The sequence below is a fragment of the Agelaius tricolor genome, unplaced genomic scaffold (assembly GCF_023055355.1).
Source record: "Agelaius tricolor isolate 1412-34295 unplaced genomic scaffold, bAgeTri1.0.p SCAF_13, whole genome shotgun sequence".
In the NCBI taxonomy this organism is placed as follows: domain Eukaryota; kingdom Metazoa; phylum Chordata; class Aves; order Passeriformes; family Icteridae; genus Agelaius; species Agelaius tricolor.
In genome coordinates this window covers 19,210,512-19,234,370 of record NW_027269273.1, presented here as the reverse complement: position 1 = coordinate 19,234,370, position 23,859 = coordinate 19,210,512, and the positions used below count along the sequence as shown (strand labels likewise).

Genomic DNA, 23,859 nt, shown 5'->3' with positions numbered 1-23,859 from the left:
CAGCTCAGGGCCTCCCTGGAAGCCTGGCCAGCAGAGTTTGAAACACACAGGGTGACCTGTGGGCACTGCCAGCCTGAGGTGTTGACAAGTGAAAGCAGGGGGACAGGGACAGCACAGCAGCGAAATGGCAGCAGAATCAGGCCACTCCAACGGAGCATCAGGAATGACACCACACTTGGTTCTCCTAATGGGTAACCAGAGCTGTTTCCTTGCAGGTGCAATGTATTTGATGATGTGTTTCTCTCAAGTGACAGATCTTTTTTATTTTCCCTTAGAAGATACTGAGAGGCAGACTGGTCACAGAGTGAGTATGGTCAGGAGGAAGTGTATGCAAAGTAAAATTCCCCTGGAATTTGTCATGGACCTCAAGAATCTATTATGCATGTACTGTCATCTTGACAGTATTCTCTGTAAGCTTGTCTCAAGTATATTATTGAGTTTTTCTTCAGCAACATTAAGAACTTAGTGCAAAAGGCTTAAAGGAGGCTGATTTTAATAAAAAGCAATGCTACAGTAGGTAATCTTAACTTGTTTGTTCCTCAGTAGATTTTATGCTCCCTACCTCCTGAAAGGCCATACCCAATATAGTTATTTAGCACCGAATTTAGTACACATATCTACTGAAGAATTAAAATTTCTTCTTCAACAGGAATCATGTCAGATGAAGGTATATCAAAGTACATACCACATACTAAGAAAATATACTTCCAGTTCTTCCTGGATGTCATATAATCTACCAAGGAAGTTATTTGAATTTTTAAACAAACAAGGCCCTCAATTTCTTCTCCTATTAAATGCAAACATTTTCTAATGGGTTGAGTTGAATAAACAAATTGGTGTATCCAGAATCTGCATTTTGGTCACAAGACTAATTTATAAAATTTCTACAGCTTGAAAAAAACATTAACATGTAAAATGTGGTGTGCCAAACAAAAAAAAATAAAGCTATGCCAAAGAAAGACTATATTTGCTGACCGTTTTCTTTGTATCCCATCCCTAGGATGACCTCTGGTGCTCTGTAGTAACGAGTCACTACATAAGGCGTCATCATAAAACTAGTTCCTGCAGTTCTGGCCAGTCCAAAGTCAAGAATCTTCAAAGTGCAGTCTGACTTTACTACTATATTACTGGGCTTTAAATCCTTTAAAAAGAAACATCATATATGACTGCTAAGACAAGCACAAAGTAGCCTGTGGTTCACATTTTAAAAAGATAATATTGCTAACATTAAATCCCACGCACACAACTAGGTTATTGCTATAACTGCAGCTTTTTTCCCCTTGCATCAATTTATGTGCACTCAGCAGATTACAGAATTAATTCCTTTATTGTGCTTGTAGATTTATATAGCAATTAAAGAAGGAAAATACAACCAGCATTACAAGATATGTTAGCAATGTCTGAAATAAATTGAGGTTAGTAAGACGTGTTAGCTCTCAGGAAAGGTCTAGAAACTGCTCACTGGAACAATAATTATTACTACAATGCAGAACACAAGTAACATGACAATTACTTGATTCAATAATCATCTTGATACAAGAATTATTAGAATTATAATGAATGTAAAAGGTTCATTTGCTAGTTGAGGTTACATTACCTCTTTTGAATCAATATATTTCTCTGAATAGAAATCTCCATGCCCACATGATTTTAGTTTCCAATTTATGACTTGGTTTTATGTTAAGTTTGGCAACCAAACCCAAAAAGACACCATTGAAAAACTGCCAAAAAATTAACACAATCCTTGAATTGGAGTGGAAAATGCTGACATGCTTCAGATTGTTTTGGTGAGCAACATAGTAACTATTCTCCACACTTGAACCCTATTGACAATAGTGCCTTTGCAACATTTATTTATACAAACACTACCCTGGCTTTCTCTGTCATCACCTCAGCAGGGATCTTACACACACCTGAATGTCACAGAGTAAATATTATAGAGTAACTTCAGAATAACTTTGCAATCATCAAGTCATTCATAGCACACGGGACAACACAGATAAGACTAAGATACATCCTTTCCCACACTCTACTGAGATTAATGAGAGAAAAACCTGAGATGTGACAGAGAACTCCAGCACCTGAGCAGTAAGCATTTGATAAGTAGCCCTATCTGTCTTGTTTCTTAAAGACTTAAAGATGGATATCTGCCAGATTTATGTAGTTTTCATTTGTATTTGGATGACTTTCAACAATCTCCTCATAATGCTAAGAAAACTGCATTAAAAATCAAGAGGAAACAACAAAAAGAATTCCAGTACAGCAGAATTTTAATGACTAGATGACACTCTTGCATACATACATATTCACGCATGCATTTCCACACAAAGACTCTGCAGACAACTTTAGCTTAAAACATTCTCAAATACCACAATTAATTTAAGTTCTATAAGGCCTTCTGGCCATTTAATATGCATGTTTCAGATTCTGCTACATTCCTTTTTATTATCAGCTTTATTTCTACACACTTATTATTTTCAGGATGTTCACTGCAGAATGCCAGGCGCATGCTCAGGGTATTAACTACACTCATCCTCCCCAAAGCAGCAGGATTAGCACTCAAAATGTTAAGAGATCTTCTCTTTGCTTACCAAATGCTGTCCATTCTTATTTCTGAACACCATGTAGCTGTCATGAAGCCTAGGATCAAAATGATGAATTGACTTACACTACATTAAAATTCATGCAGAGATGCAGAACCTGCATCTCTTATATATATATATATATATATATATCTCTATATCTATCTTCTGTTAAATAAACAAAAACTAAAAAGCTCATTTGGGAGTGATCAAATTAATTAGGATGGATAAATATAACTAGAACCTATAGCAGAAAATTTCTCACTGAACCTTGAAAATATAAAATGTCAGTGCTTAAGAAACAGATTCTTGCATGGCCGTCTCCCCATTAGCCAAAGAAGGAGACAGGGACATCTCTGGAGGGTAATTCATGGCTTCTTGGGGGCTTTTCACTTTCTAACAGAAGATTTGTGAAGGGCTTCCATAATTAGGCCCCTTGTTAAGTACTCAAAATTGGGCAGAATTCACTGTTTCAGAGCCTCCATGCAAGACTAATGAGCCACTCTGTGTCCCTCAGAAAGTCAGTGAGGCACAACTCTGCAATGCTGATCATTCATCCTCAGACTGTGAAATATAAATTAATGTGTACTTCTATATTGGCTGGAAATTGCTTCTCTGCAAAATGTTTGGAACACAGTAATGTTGATTGGTCAACATCTGTTAAAGTCAGTGCAAAGTTATGGTCAAATCTTTACCCATTGATATGACAACTAAGTTTGCCCCTACAACTTCAAGGTGAAGTTGAATGAAACTCCTTGTGTTTGATCTCTGCCTTGTTCCATGCCTCTAGCTTGCTATCAAAAAACCACTTAATTCTAGAGTACAAAGAGTTACCACTGCAGCCACATGGTCTTTGTGACACATGCCCCTTTGCAGGATATCTTCCTTGTACTCCAAGGTTTTGTCCAGCTTTCTCCATAGAGAAACAAAATTTTGACACTTTGCATCTTGATGCAAAAAGGCACAATGCACTTAGCAGGTAACGCTGTGCCTGAATATCCTCAATCTTCTAACAAAGTCTAAGAAGAAGCTCTCAGCTGAAAATCTATCAGGAAGACATGCAAGTGAAATGTCCTTCAAAAGCATCTGCACATGTCCTTTAAAAGCATTCATGCATACATATGGTGCTATTTACATAGCAATTGTATTTAGTTTTCTTAGGATAGTTAATCCCTGTATGATAGGAAGCATTTCAAAGACTTAACCCATATTTACAGAGGAAGGAATTCTAACCTCAAAGCTGTCTTCACTCTTGCCCAACTAACTAAGTAGTTACTTCTTTTCTGTAAACGTAAAAATGTTTAAATTAATCCACAACTTCTACAGGATCAATGCCCACTTCAGAGGAGTACAAACCACCCTGAAGCAAGCACACTTTTAGAAGCTCCCCTAAGCTTGTGCTAAGATCCACAGAGAGACATTCTTACTTTATGTACTCTAGCACATCCAGACAATACACTGTTTTCTGAAACTAAAAAAGACCCAGGAAAATCCACAGCATTAAACTTGCACACTTAAATATTGAAGAGGAAATGTGAAACTGTATGCAAACCATTATTTCAGACCTACAGGCACATGACATTAGAACACCACAGGCTGCATATTTTCAGTCATAAGCAATATAGTACCACAACACTAAGTGGAACAATCTAGTTTTGCTGAGCATTCCCAGAACAGTGCAAAAGGCCCAAGTGACCGATTTCAAATGCCCACAAGCAGACCAAGCAGCATCAGGTACAATGCCTGGCTGCAGGCAATGCTCCTCCCTCCCTTGCACATCTCTTCCAACACAGCAGTTCAGTGAAATTGCATGCAAGAAGGAAGGTTTCACTTTCATTCCTTGAGCTCTTCACTGGAATGACACAGCTAATGAGTACTAGAACCAGCTGAGCAAAAGGAAGCAGCATTTGCCCATTCAAGCTGTATTTTCCATTCAAATAATTGTCCCTGTTTCCCTGGGGAAAAGATGGCACCCTGAACAGAAGTGTCAGACTGCAGATCCATCTTGCAGACCATTCAACACTCCAGTCACAATGTGGTGGACCACTGACCTGGACTAGCATCCTAACATAGCAATTCCTGTGGCAGTGCACAGGAAGTTATAACCAGACAATCTCAAGCAATTTTTAATCTATATACCATTACATACAAGATGCTCACTTGAACAGGGAACCCTAAATTCAAACCTTCTTGACTAAATTGCAACACACACAGGCCATTTAAAAAGCTGCAGTCAGTTTTGCCTGTTAACCATCTGAGTGAGTGATTTGTGACACACAGGTGTTATCCAAGTTCCAATGACAAGTCTTTATCATCATCATCTTATCTGGAGATTTCAGATAGTTATTCCTTACTCTGCTAGTAAAGGAGAAGAAATAAAACGGGCAGTTCTTTCCAAAGATGGAATTTCAGGTTTGGTTACCAAAACAATAAAGGCAGAGACGCTTCCAGATATCCTTTCCTGCCATGCCTACTAAAGTAGAATATTATACAGAATTAGAGGAGGTAATGCAACTCACTGCAAAAATCTTCAGTTTGCTCTGTGCAGATTGTTACCAAATCATTTATTTAAACATTAAAAAGGCTCATTCCAGAATTATTCTGGAAAAAAGCGTGATGATTTCCCTTCAGCTTTCTCTCCCTGCCTATGGGACAGGCTATGAAACACCCTTCATGCTCCTATTTCTAACTTCTTTTATCTTTTAAATACTCAAGAAAAAGCCAGGTGCAATGCAAATTATACATTTTAGTTCACTTACCCTATGAATAATCCCAGCTGAATGAAGATGTTTGATACCACACAGCATTTGATAAAGAAGATAGGACATTCGTTCATGGTCCAGCTCCATCTGAATCACTTGGCAGAGATTTGCATCCATGAGCTCCATCACTATGTAGCTTACGAAGAAAAAAAAAAGAATAATCAGATAATACTGCCATTTTACTGTATTCTCTCTCTTAATCATCTTTTCATAAAATAAATTCTCAGCTTTAGCTCAAATCTGACTTACACATCTTGAAATTCTTCCAGGGATTTTTGTGGTGTGAACACATTCAGTAGGCCGATTATCTGCGGGGAGGGGGAGAGGAAGGTAATTGTACCACAGCAATAAAAAGTTGCAGAGTCAACATTTCAAAACTGATAACTATTATTCTGATATGAACCTCCTGGTATACACTGAAGCTCAAGATGCTCAGTAGCTCAACCAGGCCTAACATAATGTAAACAGATCCAAATGATTTTGAAAGGAGTATTTTTCCTCCACAAATCACATAATCTAAAGACACTCCATGTGTTAACAAGATGATATTCAAATCTTAAAACCTAAGTAGCTTAGTACTCTTCCCCTTCTTCCTACTTTCAGTTTGAAGACCTGGTAAGATTTCTTTTTTGTACATGAGGAATAATAAAATTAAAACTGATGAAGACTCCCTAAAAGAGACCACTTGGCCACTGACAGAGGTGAAGAAACAACTTCATCCAAACAGAAAAACAGAAACAGGTTCTTACAGATGCATTAGGACATTTTGCATTAAGAGTGGACAGGATGTACAGAAAGAGGTCAAGCTACTACTCATGAAGAATCATCGTACAAATTATGCTATTAGGTGGAACATCCTTCAGTGAATCCACATATATACCACCTGTGTAAGAAAATACAAAATTTTCCCAAAAAGCTAGAAGACCGAGTAAGTTTCCTATGACACTCTCCCTACCTAGCAGCCAGGAGAAATTTTGTCTTCCTGATGGGGGATTAAAAGAGAAGGTAAAGTAGACTGCACACATCTGACTCTGAAGGAAGAAAATGGCCAGCACCAGCCTTCTGCAGTTCAACTCCAATAAATTTATCACCTACCTGCTTCACATTTCTGTGATCTTGTCTACTGCACAGCTTCATAAATACTGGACAGCTACTGCTGTCACAATGTAAGATTCTAAACTCATTCATGCAACAGGGGGAGAAAATAAAGGTATTACAGCCTATTTCTTTTTTCTCCTATTTGTCTAGCAGCAGGATGCACTTACCAGCCATGGTATGCTTACTTGACAGCTGCTTGTAAATTTTAGCAATATAACACTGAGTCCCTTGCTGAGCTTGAAGGGAGTATTTAAAGATTGGGCAGGTATAAAACCTAGTCAATAATAGCTCTTCTGCAAGACACTTCTGTACTTATCATGGAGATACAGCTATGCAATGGAAATCTCCTCTGAAGTCACCTTCCAGACTTTTACAAAGGATAACCTTCCAGTTAATTCTTCAAGATCTGAAGGAGGACACTGCACTCACATTTTTGTGATTAACACACTTCATAAGAACAAGCTCTCTGTAGGCTCTTTTAGCGTGGGTTTGGTTCTGAAAAGGTCGGCTTAACTTCTTGATTGCAACATTCCGCTCAAGGATGGCATCATAAGCTGCACTGTAATTAAAAATAACATTATTACATCTCTAGTGTCAAGGTCCTTTAAGCTGTGGCAGTTGTAAACATTTCCAGCTAATTTGTATCATGTCTGCAGAAACCCCAAATTTTCAGTGTTATCCAGCTTTAGGAATGTGATATAGCAAAGTGCTCTTGTATGCTGAGTGTATCAAAATTTAAAAATATTTTCAAGCTTCAGAGCATTAACACATGACAATCTCTACAATATAATGCAGTATTTCTGCTTCCAAAGATACTGAGTTCTTGCCACTCACTGGCAAGAACAGACCATCTACAAAAGATCCAAAACACTTCAAACATAAAAAGCACATCAATTTTACATAAAATCTTCACACTAAAAGGGGGACGGCAGGAAAATTAGGTTATAAAAAGGTCCAATGCTTTAAATTATGTAGTTGCTTAATATTCTGATGACAATGACAGCATCAAAGTCAAGACAAAAAAAATGCTAAGAAAGCTTTAACCTCTAGATGTCACTGGCTTTAACTTGGTGAAAAAAAAACCCAATATTTTGTTTACAGACTAATGCCAACACTGTCATACGATTCAGTGACACAGGCTGTTTAACTGATGAAGACTGTTATTGGAGACAACTCCCTTACATATCACATTTCCAGGACAGGAAGGCATGGCTTGTTTTTCCTGTAAGTGCTAATATAACAGATGACTGCCATGCAGACTCAGGAAATATTTATCAGTTACTAAAAAAGTCTCAGCAGAGAAAATATTATTTTCTTGTCTCTTCTCAAGAATGGTACTCCAATCTAATGAAGAATATCTGCCAGTAAACAGTAGGATCTATTAAATCCAACCCACTACTTTAAGAAGTGGATTGTATGTATGTAGGCTTGAATGATTTGTAATTTATCATGAACAAAACCTCTAGACACTGCTAAAGAAAAAGAATGGGAACAACATGTACTGGTAACTTTCTTTGATGTACATTTTCCACTATAATTGGAATTCCCCCACCCGCCCCAAAGATAAGGATTATTTTAGGAAAGGTGGCCAACATAGGACTTCTGTTCTAGTATTTAAATTTCTGCATTCCATGTACATAACAGAAGCCTAGAGCCTATTTCAGCATCAGGCCATCTACTTAATATTCCACCAAATAAAGTAGGATCAGTTACAACAACAAAAAAAAGAAACAAATACAAACCATCACCACAGACAACAAAAACTCCAGTCCAAAGAATTGCACTGTATGGAGACACATGAGCAAGATTTAACCACAGCCCTCATCAGGGAAAGCTGTGATTTAACTAAAAAGGCCTCAATTCCACCACTAGCAGCAACTACAGGTGGCCCTAGAGTAACTACGTGGTCAGCTTTGGGATCTCCCCTCTAGGAAGGGCAACAAATTTGGAAAACAGGCAGTAGTTAACATATGACTGGCCATCAGAAGGACAGTAATAATATCTAAAGCTTTTATTGGCATTTCTATAGCAACTAAATAAACTAGTCAAGCAACTGTCTACATCCCCAGTCTGTTAACACACATGTAAACAAAATTCAGATCAGTTATTTTGTTGCTGCTAGTTAATACCAGTAATCTTAATGCCAGAAGTTACCATTTCAAAAACAACTCTTTCTAGTGTTTTTTCTTCAAATCTAAATTTACACTGTTTTATTAATTCTGCTAAAACACAAACATGAATTAAAAACCCACCTATACCATTCTCTTTACACTGATCACAAACAAGATCAAATTAGTAAAGAGGTGACAGAACTGAGATTACACTCTCCCCTTTTTCTTCCTTGATGCTTTTGTATTTTTATGTACTTGGTTAACATCTTAAGAGTTACAATAAACTGAAAAATTGGCAAGGTCCTTTGTTATTTACATCCTTCTCAAACATTCAAAAAAGCTTCCAGGAAGGTTAAGCCAACATTTCTCTTTGAGGCAATACCAATGCACAGGAAACAGTGCCTACAAGCAGCTAGTTGTCAACAACCTAAATCAACTGGACACTTTTCAGTCCACACAGCAGAGCTCTTATTCAAAGAATGACACTGTCAGGTCATACTTTCCCAAACTGCATCAGGCACTTCCATATGACAGCCAGCATGCCAAATACTCACTCATTGGTATCAAGGACTACTCAGATTGTGAAACAGACTCCTAACAAGCCATTTCAAGTAGTGCAAATATTTACAAGCAGCAAATATTATACAGAGTATTTCTGCTTTTTATTTCACTGCAAGCAGTGTGGTTTATGATTAGGTTTAGTTTCTTTATCCCCATTAATTTACAGGACTCAGCACAACTGGCTGAATTTGCACAGAAGGACATAAATTCTAAAGGTGAACAGGTCAAAAAGCAACAGCAAGCCCTTGCTGAGGAAAAATAGTCACCAGTTACCATTCCTGTTTTGCCCGTAAAAGGTAATTCTCCATACTCCTGGCTCTCTAACATACAACACCCAAAAAACTGTGTTAAGGAAACCTAAAGGTACATTTAAATTTTAAAGAAACCTTACCATACTATTCCTTGTGCTCCTGATCCTATTGGTTTCAAATTCTGATACCGTTTCAATACGGTGAAAGTTGAATCTCCAATTTCAACGCTGTAAAAATTGTTGTCACGCTTGCTCCTGCTCATGACGGCAACTTGGCTACTTCACTTCATCCAAATTTTGCTTCTGGCCTATGAAGACAAAATTGGAAAAACTAAGATTTTACAACTGTATGGAACCTGACATAAGGCAAAACTCCTTTTAAGACACACAAGACACTTCCCAAATAAATCCCAAGTGCACATGTAAGTTATTTCTAGTGACTGCAGGAGTAAGATGGCAGGTGTTTGAAATGCTGTAATGAATGATAGAAAAATCTTAGATGGAAATGACAGAAGATCAAAAGGCAGGAAGTTCCATCCAGAGAGCTCCAAGAGTCCTCCCATCCCTCCACACACACTTGCAGCACAGGAGCAGGGCCTGGGCCAGACACTCTCCAGAGGCCCCATTCCACCTGAATTATTGCATAATTCCATAAATAAAAGAGTGACAGAACACAAACAAGTCTTCCAGACATTGCAATCATTAAAATACACTTGGTCACAACCACCAGGAATACCCGACACTGATATGAAAACACATACAGTCAATTGAAGTCAGAAAAGGAAAACTGGCCTTGTCAGACATCTTTCATGAGGAAAAAGTAACAATCACAGAACAAAAGTAAGCGAAAAGGATTTATATTCCACCAAAGTCCTCTCGTATTAAAAAAAGAAATGCAACACCTCAATGCAGATGTCCCACAGGAGAAAAAAATAAAACTGCATCATGGCTTTTACAGTAATATTTCTCATTTCTTTAATGCTAACAGTGCACTTTTAACTTTACACAAGTTTTGAGTGGAGCTTTAAGAGATGCCTAGTAGTACAAGTATGTGACTAGAAGAATTGTATTTGTTTCATCAGCATGCTGTCTTCCATTGTTATTAACTTAAGGAACATCTTCCTGTGTTACTCAAGTCCCAAAGAGACTCTTGCCTTCCATATGCCACAACACTATACATTTCTTAAATTTTACGCAAGCTTTGAGAACACAGACAGCGCAAACATTGCCTCCACAAATAATAACAAATTTTGCACAAGTAGTATTATTCTTAGAATCTATGTATTCCACTTTTAACTAGCTAACCCATATTCACTTCACAGCCAGAGGTACAATCAAAACACTCTGATGTTCTCTAAAGGAGACATTTTAAACTATTTGATATATTACTAATTAAAAATGTGCGACCTTAATTGGCATTTATCTCAAAAGAAATGTCAATTTCAAGACCCCTTTTCCAAAATGCTGTCAAAAAACCAAACCTCTGTTATAAAGAGTTAACTAAATACCAAAGCAGCTTCTCTCAGTGTTTTGGCAGTTTCATTAAATGCTTCCTTCTCCAGCTGCCAGGAGAGGCATAATTGGGCAACAGTAACTGTTCCTTAACACAAGGAAAAAATCTGTATCCCGACTGTACTGGTAGGGTGCAGGTCAGCTTACTGGAGGGAGACCAAAAGCCTAATTTCTTAGCAATGTATGACACCAACCCCAGCTCTTTCTTATCTATCCATCTTATCAATAAGTCTTTGGATTCAACACTTTGTTCACAGATGTACTTGCACACAGTTTTGGAATAAAAATGCCCAACAACATATAATGATAAACCGCCCTGTGAATTAGAAAAGAGAAAATTTGTTGTGGACAGTATGAAATCAGCCAAACACATTTTTGAAAATCAGAAAACAAAGAATGAAGACACTAATTCATGTAATCTTACATTTGTTCATCGTCAGCTGAGAAAACCCCAGTACCTTGAATTTATCCACTAAAACTGTATTAAGATCGAGTGACACCTGCACTGACCAATGCAGGATTAGCTGGACCAGCTTAGTCAATAGAACTCTGCTGTTTGGTATCAGCATCAAGATAATGAAAACTTAATACTTCACTCTGGATAATTCCTCAGAAAAAAATGCAGGAAGGACTCTCCCCTCCTTCCAAGGTTTCCAGGTGAGTGTTGGCACCATTCCATTAAAAGTCAGTATTTTGACTAGTCAAAGCTAAGTGTTTCATTGCATTTTCTTTCATTTTGGTAAACTTCATAGAATCAAAGAGTGAAACCAAGCAAGCATAGTTAAAGAAAAGGATCTTGAGAGATAATGTTCTCTGAGAAAATAATTCCTTTATAGTAACAGATTTTACTATATATCATACATTGTATTATAACCAAGCAAATTTTATTGCTTAAAGCCTTATAATTTGCTACACATTCAAAACTGTACAAGGAAGCTTGTATTTACTAACCATTTTATAATTCATAACAGTACTTTAATACACAGCAGCATATAAGAGAACTCATTGTTTATTTTCACTAATAACATGAGGAAGGAGGGAGAGATATCCCAAAGTGAGGAAGAAGTGTGTCCACTTGCTGTTAAATTCTCATTCCTTTCTCTGCAGCCCTACACGGTGTTCATCAAAAATTATCAATCTGTACTGTGACAGCAAGAGGTACAGTCTCTCTCTTGATTGTACATGCATGCTCTCCTAGCATAAAACAGATGTACTAAGTGCTTCAGAAGACATGGAGCCAATTCTCAGAAAAGCCATTTCTCCTTGCACATTTTGTTTATACCTTCATTAGACAATACAATATGAAAATCCAGGATTCATCCTATCCTATAATACATAATCTCTTACTTTAGGAGTATGCTTTTATGTAAGAAATCATACATACTCAGCTTATTTCTACTTCAAAGAAGTACAGCTGACAAGATATTTTCACATCCCAGTACCTTGAAATACAATAAAACAGAAGAAATTAGAAAAACCAGAGATGGGAACAACCATCACTAACTACAAGTTTTGCATTAAATCAGACTTGGTTTTCATGATCATGACTTCTAAAGCAATCCTCTCCTAAACAAGCAAGGATCAAGTGAGCTAAGTCTTGGAAGAAACTTTGGATGCTAAGCCAGCAAACAGTCTCTGGGACAAGGCATGTCTGAGGTACAACACAAACACCAACTGACAGTGATCTGTGTACATGTGCTGGCACAACTGTTCTACAGTGAAAGATTACTACAGGAGCTGCTCTGAAGTAGGACTGACAAAAAATGAAAACCATGACAGTCAAAGAGATGCAGAAATGGAAGAAGGCAATATTAAAATAAAACAATTACATATATTAATACAGTAAATAGTAATATAATCAACATAATATAACAACATAAGCTACCTATCAATGATGATTCAATAACTCCATTTAGAAGGCATCTAACACCATGAAAATCAATGTTCTGTAGGAATCTGTGATTGACCTAGAAAAATCCAACAGTTCTTCAAGTACATGCTAGTTTGCTACTGAATGCAAAACAAATGGACAGTGTATATAAAGCTCTTGCATTAATGACTCTTACTTAATTTCTCTGTGAAAATACAGTTCACACATAGCTGATTTGTATGCATCATGTGTTTTTGAATGCTTGTCTAATTTTCAGCTGTCATGTTTAAAGGTATCTGGATAGCTGCTAAATGGACAGTTCAAACACAGCCTAGTTTTCACATATGCTTGCTTCAAAGGCTCAAATTTAGGCTCAAAACAAAAGAATAGTTTCTAAAGGTAACTTCATAGCTCATTCAGTTAGTCTCAGAAGTAATTATGATTTTAATGTTTTGTTTGTCCATGCTGCCCTCGAAACTGAATGTTGTATTTTGCAATACTTCCAGCTCTATTAAATATTAATGCAGATAGAGCATTTGGATAAAGGACTTCATATTAGCTGGGTGAAAACTGCAGCAAGATATTACTAAACCATTACAAATGCCAAAGATGTCTAAAAACCTGAAGCTTATTCTCAAATGGAATATTCTCACTGCTGACTCTAGGATTTGCATGGCTTTCACAGATCAGATGGCTTTAAGCTGAACAACCTCCAGCTGCCTGAACTACTCCTAATGCTGCCATGTGTTTAGGGAGGCCTCCAGCTGCTGTGCCCTGGCAGTGCCTCTCCCCTAGCTACTGCACACCTGCATTACACAGAACCCTGCCTGCTCACACCACTCACAGGACAGGAGGCACAGCACAAACTAAAAGTCAACAGCTCTGATCTCAGGAGCTATTTTCTGCTTGCAACTATTAACGAAACCACAAATATCCTGGAGTGATTCTTGTATAGCTCAGGTCGGAAGGACAGTGCAGGTACATTTCTTAAAAGAACTAGATTTTAACCTATCTTCTGTCCACCAAGAAGTCAAACTTCACTTGTTACAGATTCAGTAAAGCAAAGGTGAACACTAGATCTCAGTGTTCACCAGGAAAAGAAGTACTGAGGCTGGGGAAAGCTGCATAAACATGACAAGGGCACATTTAGATTTCTACGTTATGACTTGCCTTCTGCTTTCAAGTTCAAACAGAAAAGGGTAGTGTCACCCTGTCTGCTCAAACACAAGAAATTTAAGGCACATTTAATTTTTTTAAACTTTAGGACAGTTACATTTTTTGTAGCCATTTATATATGGAGAATTCAAAGCCAATTACTTGATTTCCCAGAACCTATTGAGTATTCAACAATAAACAGATGGCTTTCTCCACTAAAGATGGTAATTTCAGAAAAGATGACAGGCTTGGTACAGACAAATAAATTTGGCTATAAAGCAAAATATTCCTGAGTACACAACAGCAAATGAATCTTAAAAAAATGTAATATGGGCAGTTTAAATCAAGGAATTACTTCACTGGCTTGGCAAAGATTGTTGCCAGATTGATACATCTCTTGCAGAGATATAGAGCCCTCTCTGTTAATCTAACTCTGTCCTCAGTAAAATTTAACAGAGAACAACTAAGTAGAGTCCTAAATTAATAAACAATGGACTAAATCTACTAATATGAATGCAACCTTTGCCATAATTTAATGTTGCAGTTTACAGGTTCATACAGTGACTTACAACATGCTCCAGCTAGATCACAGGATGACTTTCCAGTCATCTAGGAAACTAGATACAGTTTTCTTCATATGTGCCATCTCACCTTATTAAGACAGTGTAATTGAGGAGTTTACTAGAAGGGCAGAACATACAGGGAAATAAACCACCCCCTTCTCCACTCCAGCAGTCTTTTCTCGGCCAGTAGTCACCTTACTACAGTTTCCATAGAACAGATGATAATCTATTTAAAGGTAATTGCAATGGACTGAACTTAATTATGCACTCCAAAAGTCACCTGGAGGCTCTTTTATAACAAGGAGGTACCTACTTCTTAAACAGCACAAGTTCACAGTGTCTGATAATCTGATTTTAGTCTTCACACCTGATGTGTTTGCCCAGATTCCAGTTCTGTTTGGAACAGACAAGTAATCCTATTACCTTACACAGAGGGAGCTTTCATGCAATGCTCAGCTGCAGATATAAGTATATAAAAAGCATAAAGGGCCCCAAGAGCCACGAGGTCCTCAGAGTTTTCACCCTGATTAGTAGTGACTGAAGAGTTTTTCCAGATCTTGAATCAAAACAGAAATAAATATCTAAAATTTACCAAGGAGAACATGAAGACAAAAATAACAAAGCAGAGCCTGAATTAGTAGGGGAACATTTGGGTGGTTTTTAACCCCATCTGTAACACATGCAATGAACATGATGCAGGAGATTAGAATCCAAGTGGCTTGAGGATGAACTGAGGATGTTCTAGGGAAACACTAGAGGTACTGATAAATGCTACTCAATTTATCAAAAATTCTTCAACAGACTCCATGCTCAGCCCTCTATTTTTTCCTCTTACAAAAATAGGCAAACTTTTATCTTTTATACTGCTGAAGTAGAATTTGAGGGGCAGGAAAGGAGAAAACCTCATGGAAAAAAACAGCAAATCTTTCTTTTTAATCTAAATTATACTTAGCGAGCTTCCTGCATTTGAAATCTTCCCCACACTAGTATTTATGTACTTTATAAACTACAATAGAAGGGGGCAAAACGAGTCAAGAAAATTTCATATCTACTGAAAGCCAGCTTCCATCTCAGAGACAGACTAGAAGTCATCAAAAGAAAACAGGCATGCAAAAAAAGGACCTATCCTTTTTTATCCCTCCAAAAATGCATGTTCTGTTTTTCATCTTAATTCAACTGACCTGCTGCTTTTTTCAGTCACTTCAGTCAGCCCACAAAGGGGCTGTGCCAGCAGCTACAGCACCTGGGTAGAGCACAGGTAAACAGCCTGATCCCCAACCACCACTGACACTGGAGCTTCCTTGTTTGCTTTGAAGGGAGGGACAGGAGAGGGGAATTATTACTGACAGCCAGGCAAGAGGAACATACTCATTTCCCAAGTAGAGCTTCCAGCAGCAGCTGCTGGCAAATGCCGCCCCTTGAGTTTTCCCTTTTCAGGCTGTTACTCACCCTCTGGTGAAAAAGCCAATTTCATTGACTCTGAGGACAGACATGCTCTGTGGTGTCACTGAAGCAGGGATGCCCCAGGAATTATATTTGCAGAGTCAGTCATACAGATAGGAACTTGAAGCTGGCATGTTCTCCAGTGCTTCCCCTGTCAGACTTCTCTGATCAATACTAGAGCATCTAATCAAAAGTGAACATTTCTACTAAAGATTGTGCTATTTTGGGAACCTCACCCCAAATGGTTTCAAAACTCACAATAAAAGGTTAATAACAAAATGAGGAATGAGCTCAAGCAGCTAGTTTTCAACATAATGTTTTTTACACCAGTGCTGGAACTCCCTGCATCAAATTACCTTCAAATACTATTTAGCCTGAAATAGCAACCACTCACAGGTGCAGTCACCAGTGCCAAAATATTAACAGCTGAACCTGAAATTAGGGAAACCTGAAGTTGGCAACAGGGATTTTTGTATAAGGCAACTGGAACTTGAGCTTTTCCACTTCCATGTCTCAAGTACCTTGGAACAGTCTGGTACCCTGTCAGAAGTAACTAATGACTCAGAGACTGTTGAGTGGCAAGGAAAGACCTCCAACTGCCAGCAATAAAATTAAGCCTGTAACTAGCAAAATACTGATACTGCCTATAAACAGGGAGTGTAAGATCACATGCAAACATGCAGAAAGCCACAAGAAACAACTCCTGTTGTTAAACACTGCTCCTCCAGGTGACCATTTCCTGGCACTGCTGGCGCAGCTGGAAGGGACAGAACCACTGAAGCTCCACCAGAGATTTCACACACTGCTCCCCATGGAGCACAGGCAGAGTCAGCACCTCCACACCACATTTCCCTCAGAAGCTCAAAGCAAGCATTTATGCAAACCAAGTACAACATACCAGTGTTTTCTCATCCTGCCTGCTGAACAAGGGTCAGCTGAACTGCTGAACCTGCATTCACAGCTTCTGAGTACCCTCTATAGAAAAATCAATATCACTGCACATTTCTAAAGCAAATTCTCCTATTGTGAAATATCTCTTGCAAAACATCCAAAATAAGACAATCACGTCTGGTATCACTAAAACATTAGCTTTGTTTAACATCAAATTCAATTCATCTGAGAACTGAATTCTTTTGCATTGATTCTTATTTCAAAACAGGTATTTTTTGGTTTTTATCAGTAAATTTCCTATTGAGAGGATTAATCCACCTTCTTTCTTTTGCACCTACATTTCTCTATACTCTAAGACATTGTCCCATAATGCCATTAGTCTACAAATTACAGCCCTTTTACTACAAAAAAAAAAAAACTCAAAAAATGCATATAATAGTCATTCATGAAAAGTTAAGGCATTATTTGTTAATGGCACAGGACAATTAAAGAGACTGCCATAAAGCACAGGAAAAATGCCACATGGGCTGTATGTTTATCTTACACACACACACATTACCTAAACCAGTCAGGTAACTGATTCACTTCTCGCACTTTGAGCTAGTCAGTTTTATTTTTCTTTTACAACTGTGACTAAAGCAGCTGGTCATAGAAGAAATTATCCATACTTTTGGTTTAGGGCCTGCTGGCCAATTAGGTAAAACACACATTACAGCCACCAGCAGGACTAACTTCATCACATGGGAAGTTAAACAAAATTAAGATTCAGAAAAATGAGAAGTCAAAACATAGAGACTTAAAGTAGCCTGAGGGCAAGGAAAGAAAGATGCACAAATGAACACATGCTATCAGCTCCATGAAAAGGTGAAAATTTGTGCTTGCTTATCTACCATTCCTTCAGCCATTTCCCTCTCCCCTCTAAGCAAGGAGAGTCTGCCAGAGTGTGACAGGGAAATGAAACCTCACATTTCTTCATCATCTGTGATTAGTACATACCAAGTGCTATCCAGATTGCCAGGTTTCTGAAATATTATATCTTCAAAGGTACATAATCTAAACACGAACCTATCTCTAGAGAAAAACACCACCATAAATACTTAAACCTATGGAAATTTGCACCACGAGTTACAAAGCTTAAGAATTGCCCAAACTTTATCTGAGGCTTTCAAGTTGATTTTGGTGATAGACACAGTCCTGGTGATCCAAATCAGCAGCAAGTAAGACAGCAACACTTACAACTTCCCAGCACTTCTCACAGTCAACTCCTACAACACAGCTGCTCTGGAATACCAGCGCACCCTCTCTGGAAAAATGTCACCTGTGGCCAACAGCACTTTACTAATTCTTACCAAGTACAGATCACTTCTAATCTAGTTCACTACAGTGCCACTCTGCTGCAATATGGTATTTCTATTACATGTTTTCCAGGGGGCTGCATTTTGTGATAAGGCTATGTGTGACACAAAGCTTAACATAGGAGGTTGTACAGTGAAATGATGTATTTGCAATAGAATATACTGCAGAGTTCATATATTCTTATATATTCTTGTTTTATTAAGTCATTAGACATCAGCAGACTGTTTTAGAAAAAAGTATCTTCCATTCCTTTTAAAAAGGGTTTTAGATTCAAATGCCAGGAGGCTGTAAATGAAGCAGGCTGCAGCATGCAAAACTCACCAGCCTGAAAACTGGCATTTCTAATGACGAAGATTCTCATCCAACCTTTCCTCTTGACTTTTTTTATTGACTCCTGAACTGTGACTTTAATTAACCATGAAGAAATTTATTAGGTAGCATTTTTCTAGAACAAGCATTATCAGAATGAGTAGTGCTATATTTACAGAAAAAATATCACTCTGCAAACTCTGCTGTGCTACATTTGATAGGAGAACAGCTCTACAGCTTCTTAGTGAAATGTCATATGAAGCGCCACTACAGACTGGTTCCATGACAAATCCTATTATCATAATATATGATAATATAAGATGTTGTGTCTTCCAGGTCAGTTTTGTCACAGAAATCATAAACCACAATAGCTTCAACAAAAGAAAACTTGTGTAACTCTACATTTTGGTAAAGAAGCTGTTATGACAAGAGATTAAAAGACTATTCTTAGCAAAACTCTCCTTTTCAGAAATAATAGGATAAGACAAGGATCTTCCAATTCCTTAATCCTTTATCAAGTAAAAGATTATAGAAAATAATAGTAAATGGGGAGAAAAACAAGGTATGCATGTTTTTCAAAGCTTAAAATATTCAGGTTTATTGCAGGGCACTATTTGTCAATTTAATTTGGTTTGGTTTTTTGTAAATACTGCTCTTAAAATCTGCAATCAGTGAAAATTCAGTAAAGCAACAGTTCAACAAACTGTTCTATTTTAAGCATCTGATTTAACTGTCAGAAGTGCAATCTAAGTGCCTGGTGCTGGACCTTGAAAACATGTTTAATCATAATCATGCCTAAACCATGACTGAAACCACTGCATTCTAGGGAATGCCATTCCATGTTGCCTTATGTAGCTCCCTTTTCACGCAATCGTGTGTCCTGGCCCATTCAGCTTACTCAGGTACTTGAAAAAACGTAATCATGTATAACTTGAAATTGACAAGAAAAGAATAAATTACTAATCTGTTTCAGCTGACTGCCTAAAGCAGTGCTCACTCCCACCGTTCCACAAAGGCCTGCCTTCATATAGCAGCTCTCTGCACATCCAACAACCACTGCCAAAGCAACAAAGAGGCAAACCATCAGCAAAATAAACCAGTGAATATAACTCAGAGTGCCTCAATGGGATCTGCACAAGTTTAGAAGCAGAATCCTACCCTGAGTGCAATTCTGGAGTGGGAGGAAATGCTTGTTCTTTAACCTCTTTTTGCAGGGGAAAAAAAATGCATATAAAAGCTAAATGTTTCAGCAAAAAACAAAATTAAATGGTTTTTTAATTGTTTTAAAGGACAACAGTAAACAAAAGATACCAGATACCAAATGACTTAAAATAGTAGTTAATATCAATGATCAAGAGGACAATAGCTATAGAACATTAGAGGAAGGAAGGATTTGGGTAACAGCTGGGAAAAAAGTTTTCTGAATGCTTTAAAACTACATTGATTTTAACTTCTAATCCCAGCTACGAAAACTTAGAATCCAATTATGAATGTGCTACTTTTGTTAATTCATGCATTTATCTGTGAAATACAAGCAGATTAATGTGCTATAAAATCCTGTCTAAAGTATTTGGCATAAAATACCTCTATAATAAGAGCTTTAGAATGGAAAAAAAAACTTGAACACATGACAACTTCAGCACTAAGAATTCCTTCAGAGATACCTCTTGTAACACAATACAGTACTTTGCACAATTTCTTAGGAGTGGGGTGGGAAGGAAGGCAGCACATTTCTAAATAAAGCAACTACTTTCTGGGTAATTTGTAGGAAACTACACCAATAATTACCAATTAGTACAGCAATACAGCAATAGTCTGTTCTGCTGTCCCATTTCTCCTAGACTTCAGTAGTGGCTGATGCTCTGCCCCAGTGTATGGGGTTTGCACGGCCAGGTCTCAGTAGCAGGGGTCTAGAGGGGTGGTTCTGTGAGAAGCTGCCAGAAGCTTCCTCCATGTCCAGCAGAGGCAATGCCAGCCAGTGCCGAGACGGACACCGCTGGCCAAGGCTGCCCAGTCAGGAGTGATGAACACCTCTGTGCTAACAGCTTGTACTGGGCCTGGCTCAGCTCAGCTCCTTCTCCCACAGCAGCCCCACAGCGCTGTGCTCTGCACTGGCAGCTACAAAGGGCTTGGTAACACACCAGAGCTCTGGCTCTTACTGAGCAGAGCTGGCAGCATCAGCTCTCCAACACTGCCCTCATCAAGGGGCTGGGGGTGGGCAAGATCCTGGGAGGGCACACAACTAGGCCAGCTGACCCAAATTAAAAAGAAATATGCCTTACCATATGGCAGAAGTTCCCAAAAATAGGAAGAGTTTGAGAATTTCCATTCTTTAAATAAGAATATTAGCCTTCAGAAGCACTGCTGTGCACCGTACACTAGCGCTGGGGGATATGCCTACAAAGAGTTGTGATGAGAGATTTTCTGAAGAAAACTAAGAAGAATTTCAAATAAACTAAAACGGGGAGAATAAAGTATCAAGGTTTTGTGATTTTCCCACAATGCCATGCTAGTATTAACAAAACCTTTTTATGTCCAATATAATCTTATTATAAACTGAACTGTCTTTTTTCTTCCACCATCTTGACACTTAAGTGGCACAAGAACCTTGTAATGCTTTTTTAAAAAAAAGTAAAAGAAACCCTGTCTATTGTTCAACAAGGATGAGTTTTGTACTGCTGCAACTGTGCAAATAAAAGTCACCCACTGCTGGAAGGCTTCGCTGCTCATTAAATGAGCCACTGCCATGCACAAGGACCTTCCTCTCACTGTGGGTCTCACGAGTAGTCACTTCTTGGCATGAAATTAAACAAGTGAACCTAGCCCACACCTTTCTAATAAACCTTTTTTAGTTTATCATGTTACTACTCTTCTGTGAAGGTGACCAGGATGTTTGTCACCACCCAAAACACAATGAACAATGCAGAATTTACCAAGATTTATGCTGGTTGGCATGTCAGCCATGGCATTCACTTTTACTGTTTCCATAGTAAAACTTAACATTAGGATTACATCTTCAAAACTGTGTATTTTTACATGGTACTGCAAGTAAGCATTGTGACTCGAACTTACTCCATCATCTTAGGTGTTAAAGCTACTAAAGAATACATCTAGGATTCTAAAACACGTGCCATCCCTAACACCAGATTTCCTACACAATTCTCTCAAGAGTCACACATGAGCAGCTGCATTCACATATTAAAATACTACAGGTTCATATCAGGACAGCTGCTTTGTTAAGATACAAAACACTCACTCTGGGTTGTAACTGTCTGTATTGCTCACCTCACTTTCACTAAGACCTCTGGTTGGTTTTGCTAAATAGACAAATATGTAAGAACTTACAGAAACAAATGAAATGCAGAACCTCTTCTAAAGGCAGAAGAAGCATTAAAGGGAGATTTATGGCCCTGTTCCTTTCTTCCAGCTGCCATTAGTCCTGCCCCTCTGCTGTGATGGACTGCCACTGTGACCAGCTGGAACTCAGAGCTGGTTTGCTCCATGAAGCCACTTGCTGGGATAACCACATTCCAGCTAAGCATTAGGAACCATCACCCACCCAGAAGCTGCTAACTTGTTACTGCAACACAGAAAGCAAGACCTGGACTAACTTCAGCTGGCTACCAGGCTGCTGATCACCTGCTGTTTCTTTGGAGATGGGCTTCTAAGTTCATCATAGTGATCACAGGCATGACAGGTACCATAAGCCTTTTTTTTTGGCCTTTATGCTAGCCTAGAAGCACTTCTCACCTAGTCAGCTGGAAAGTTCAATGCAGGGCAGAAAAATCTGTGTTGCCACCATCAGACTTGAACTAAGATGCTCATCACAACTCACTACTCTTCCCAACTTGTAACAGTTCTGAGCAACCTGGTTTACCTAAATCACTGTGCCTTTGTTTTGCCAACTTCGTCAAGCTACTTGGAAAACAGAAGTTTTAAAATCCATAAACAGCTGAATTAGAATATTGCTTGGAAGCAACCTCTGTAGATTATCTACAAAACAAGTAGAACTTCAAATTTGTATCCTCTCAGGCTGCTCTGGACCTTGTTGAATCTAAAGGCTGTATGGATGAAGACTTCATGGCCCTTCTGGGCTCTTGATCCATAAGCGGGGCTGACTGCTACATTAAGACATTAATTCCCTCATAACCTACTGAAACTTCCATTTTTATCTCTTGCAGCCATTGATTCATTCAGAGGGGCAAGTGGCTCCATCACCTCTCTAACCCCTTGCTTAAAGCTGGTAAAATGCAGCTGGTAAAGTGTTCTCCCTCAGGTCCAGTCCTTTGTGCACCCTCAGGTACTCAAGCTCCCACCCAGGTGCAGAACCCAGGGCTGGATTCCCCCGTGTGTCTCTCCCACAGCGGGGGTGTGTGTGACCCCAGCAGCCCTGCAGGGAAGTGTCACAGCTGGGAACAGTTCCTGCTGCTCAGGCCCTGCCCCTGGCAGCCCAGGCTTTAATCACCCTTCAGGGCAGCAGGGGCACAGAGCTGACTCCCACCCAGCAGGAGCCCCAGCTCCTCTTCTGCAGCAACCAACAGCTGAAGAATCATTTTCATTTTATAAACATGGGCAATTCCATTACTTATGAGATTCCAGTAGGAAACAGGATACCCCCTGCTCATCATTCTTATTTCACAAATATCGAAACACCAGACTTGAGACATTTGAGACATTTCAACTTTTGTTCAGCAGACAATGAGAAAGGTAAATGCTTGAATGGATACAGACTACAATAATGGAACACTTTAACCATAGTTCACAGGACAAAGAATAAATAAATGTCTGAGTTAAGACATTTTCCTGCACACTATATAAATATATATATATATATATATATATATATATATATAATGAAAAAATTCTTAATATAGCATCAGTAAAGTAAGGGAAGATTGTCAGAGTTGTGTGCTTGTCTTCATTTTCTTAAACACTCAAAAATCAATAATTACAGCAAACAAGCTGTCCAGTAGCACTGCAGAATCAATGTGTGCCCTTTTGGTTAAAGTGTACACACAAATGAGCTTATATACAGTATTTGCTTTGTTACCAACACAAGTGACCATTGAGCTGAAGTATATTTTTCTGTCAGTCCTCATTTTACCATTAGTCTGCAATATTCAGCTAAGAATGATTAATAAGCATCCCATCTGTTCACATATCAAGTAGCATTTATCCAGCAATAAAAATGACAGTATGGGCAACAATAGTTTTAGTATCAAGCTTACAGGCAATCAATTTGAAGAGGAAAAGAATCAAGAATTAGTCCTTAATAACTTAGAAAAAAATATCATTTAAGGAGAAATCTGTAGTTGTTAATTATAAGCTTGGCACACCAAGATCATTATCTATTCACACACAAGAATACCTTAAAAAGTGTTTCAGAGTCCATGGCA

General features: G+C 38.4%; 1 protein-coding gene across 6 annotated transcripts in view; it reads right to left on the bottom strand.

Moving 5' to 3' along the window:
• MAPK8 (mitogen-activated protein kinase 8) overlaps window positions 1–23,859 on the bottom strand; it is a 231,195-nt gene that overhangs the window by 13,744 nt on the left and 193,592 nt on the right. For 5 of the 6 annotated variants that reach the window (XM_071439059.1, XM_071439060.1, XM_071439063.1 and 2 more), the window contains 5 exons: window positions 9,506–9,672; window positions 6,872–7,001; window positions 5,594–5,652; window positions 5,342–5,480; window positions 976–1,141 (listed from right to left, as the gene is read on the bottom strand). In XM_071439059.1, the coding sequence (XP_071295160.1) occupies window positions 976–1,141; window positions 5,342–5,480; window positions 5,594–5,652; window positions 6,872–7,001; window positions 9,506–9,627 (616 nt within the window). In that variant the 5' untranslated portion in view covers window positions 9,628–9,672. Of the gene's footprint in view, window positions 1–975; window positions 1,142–5,341; window positions 5,481–5,593; window positions 5,653–6,871; window positions 7,002–9,505; window positions 9,673–12,260; window positions 12,319–23,859 lie in introns of all 6 variants that reach the window. The other variant, XM_071439061.1, reaches the window with a different exon arrangement.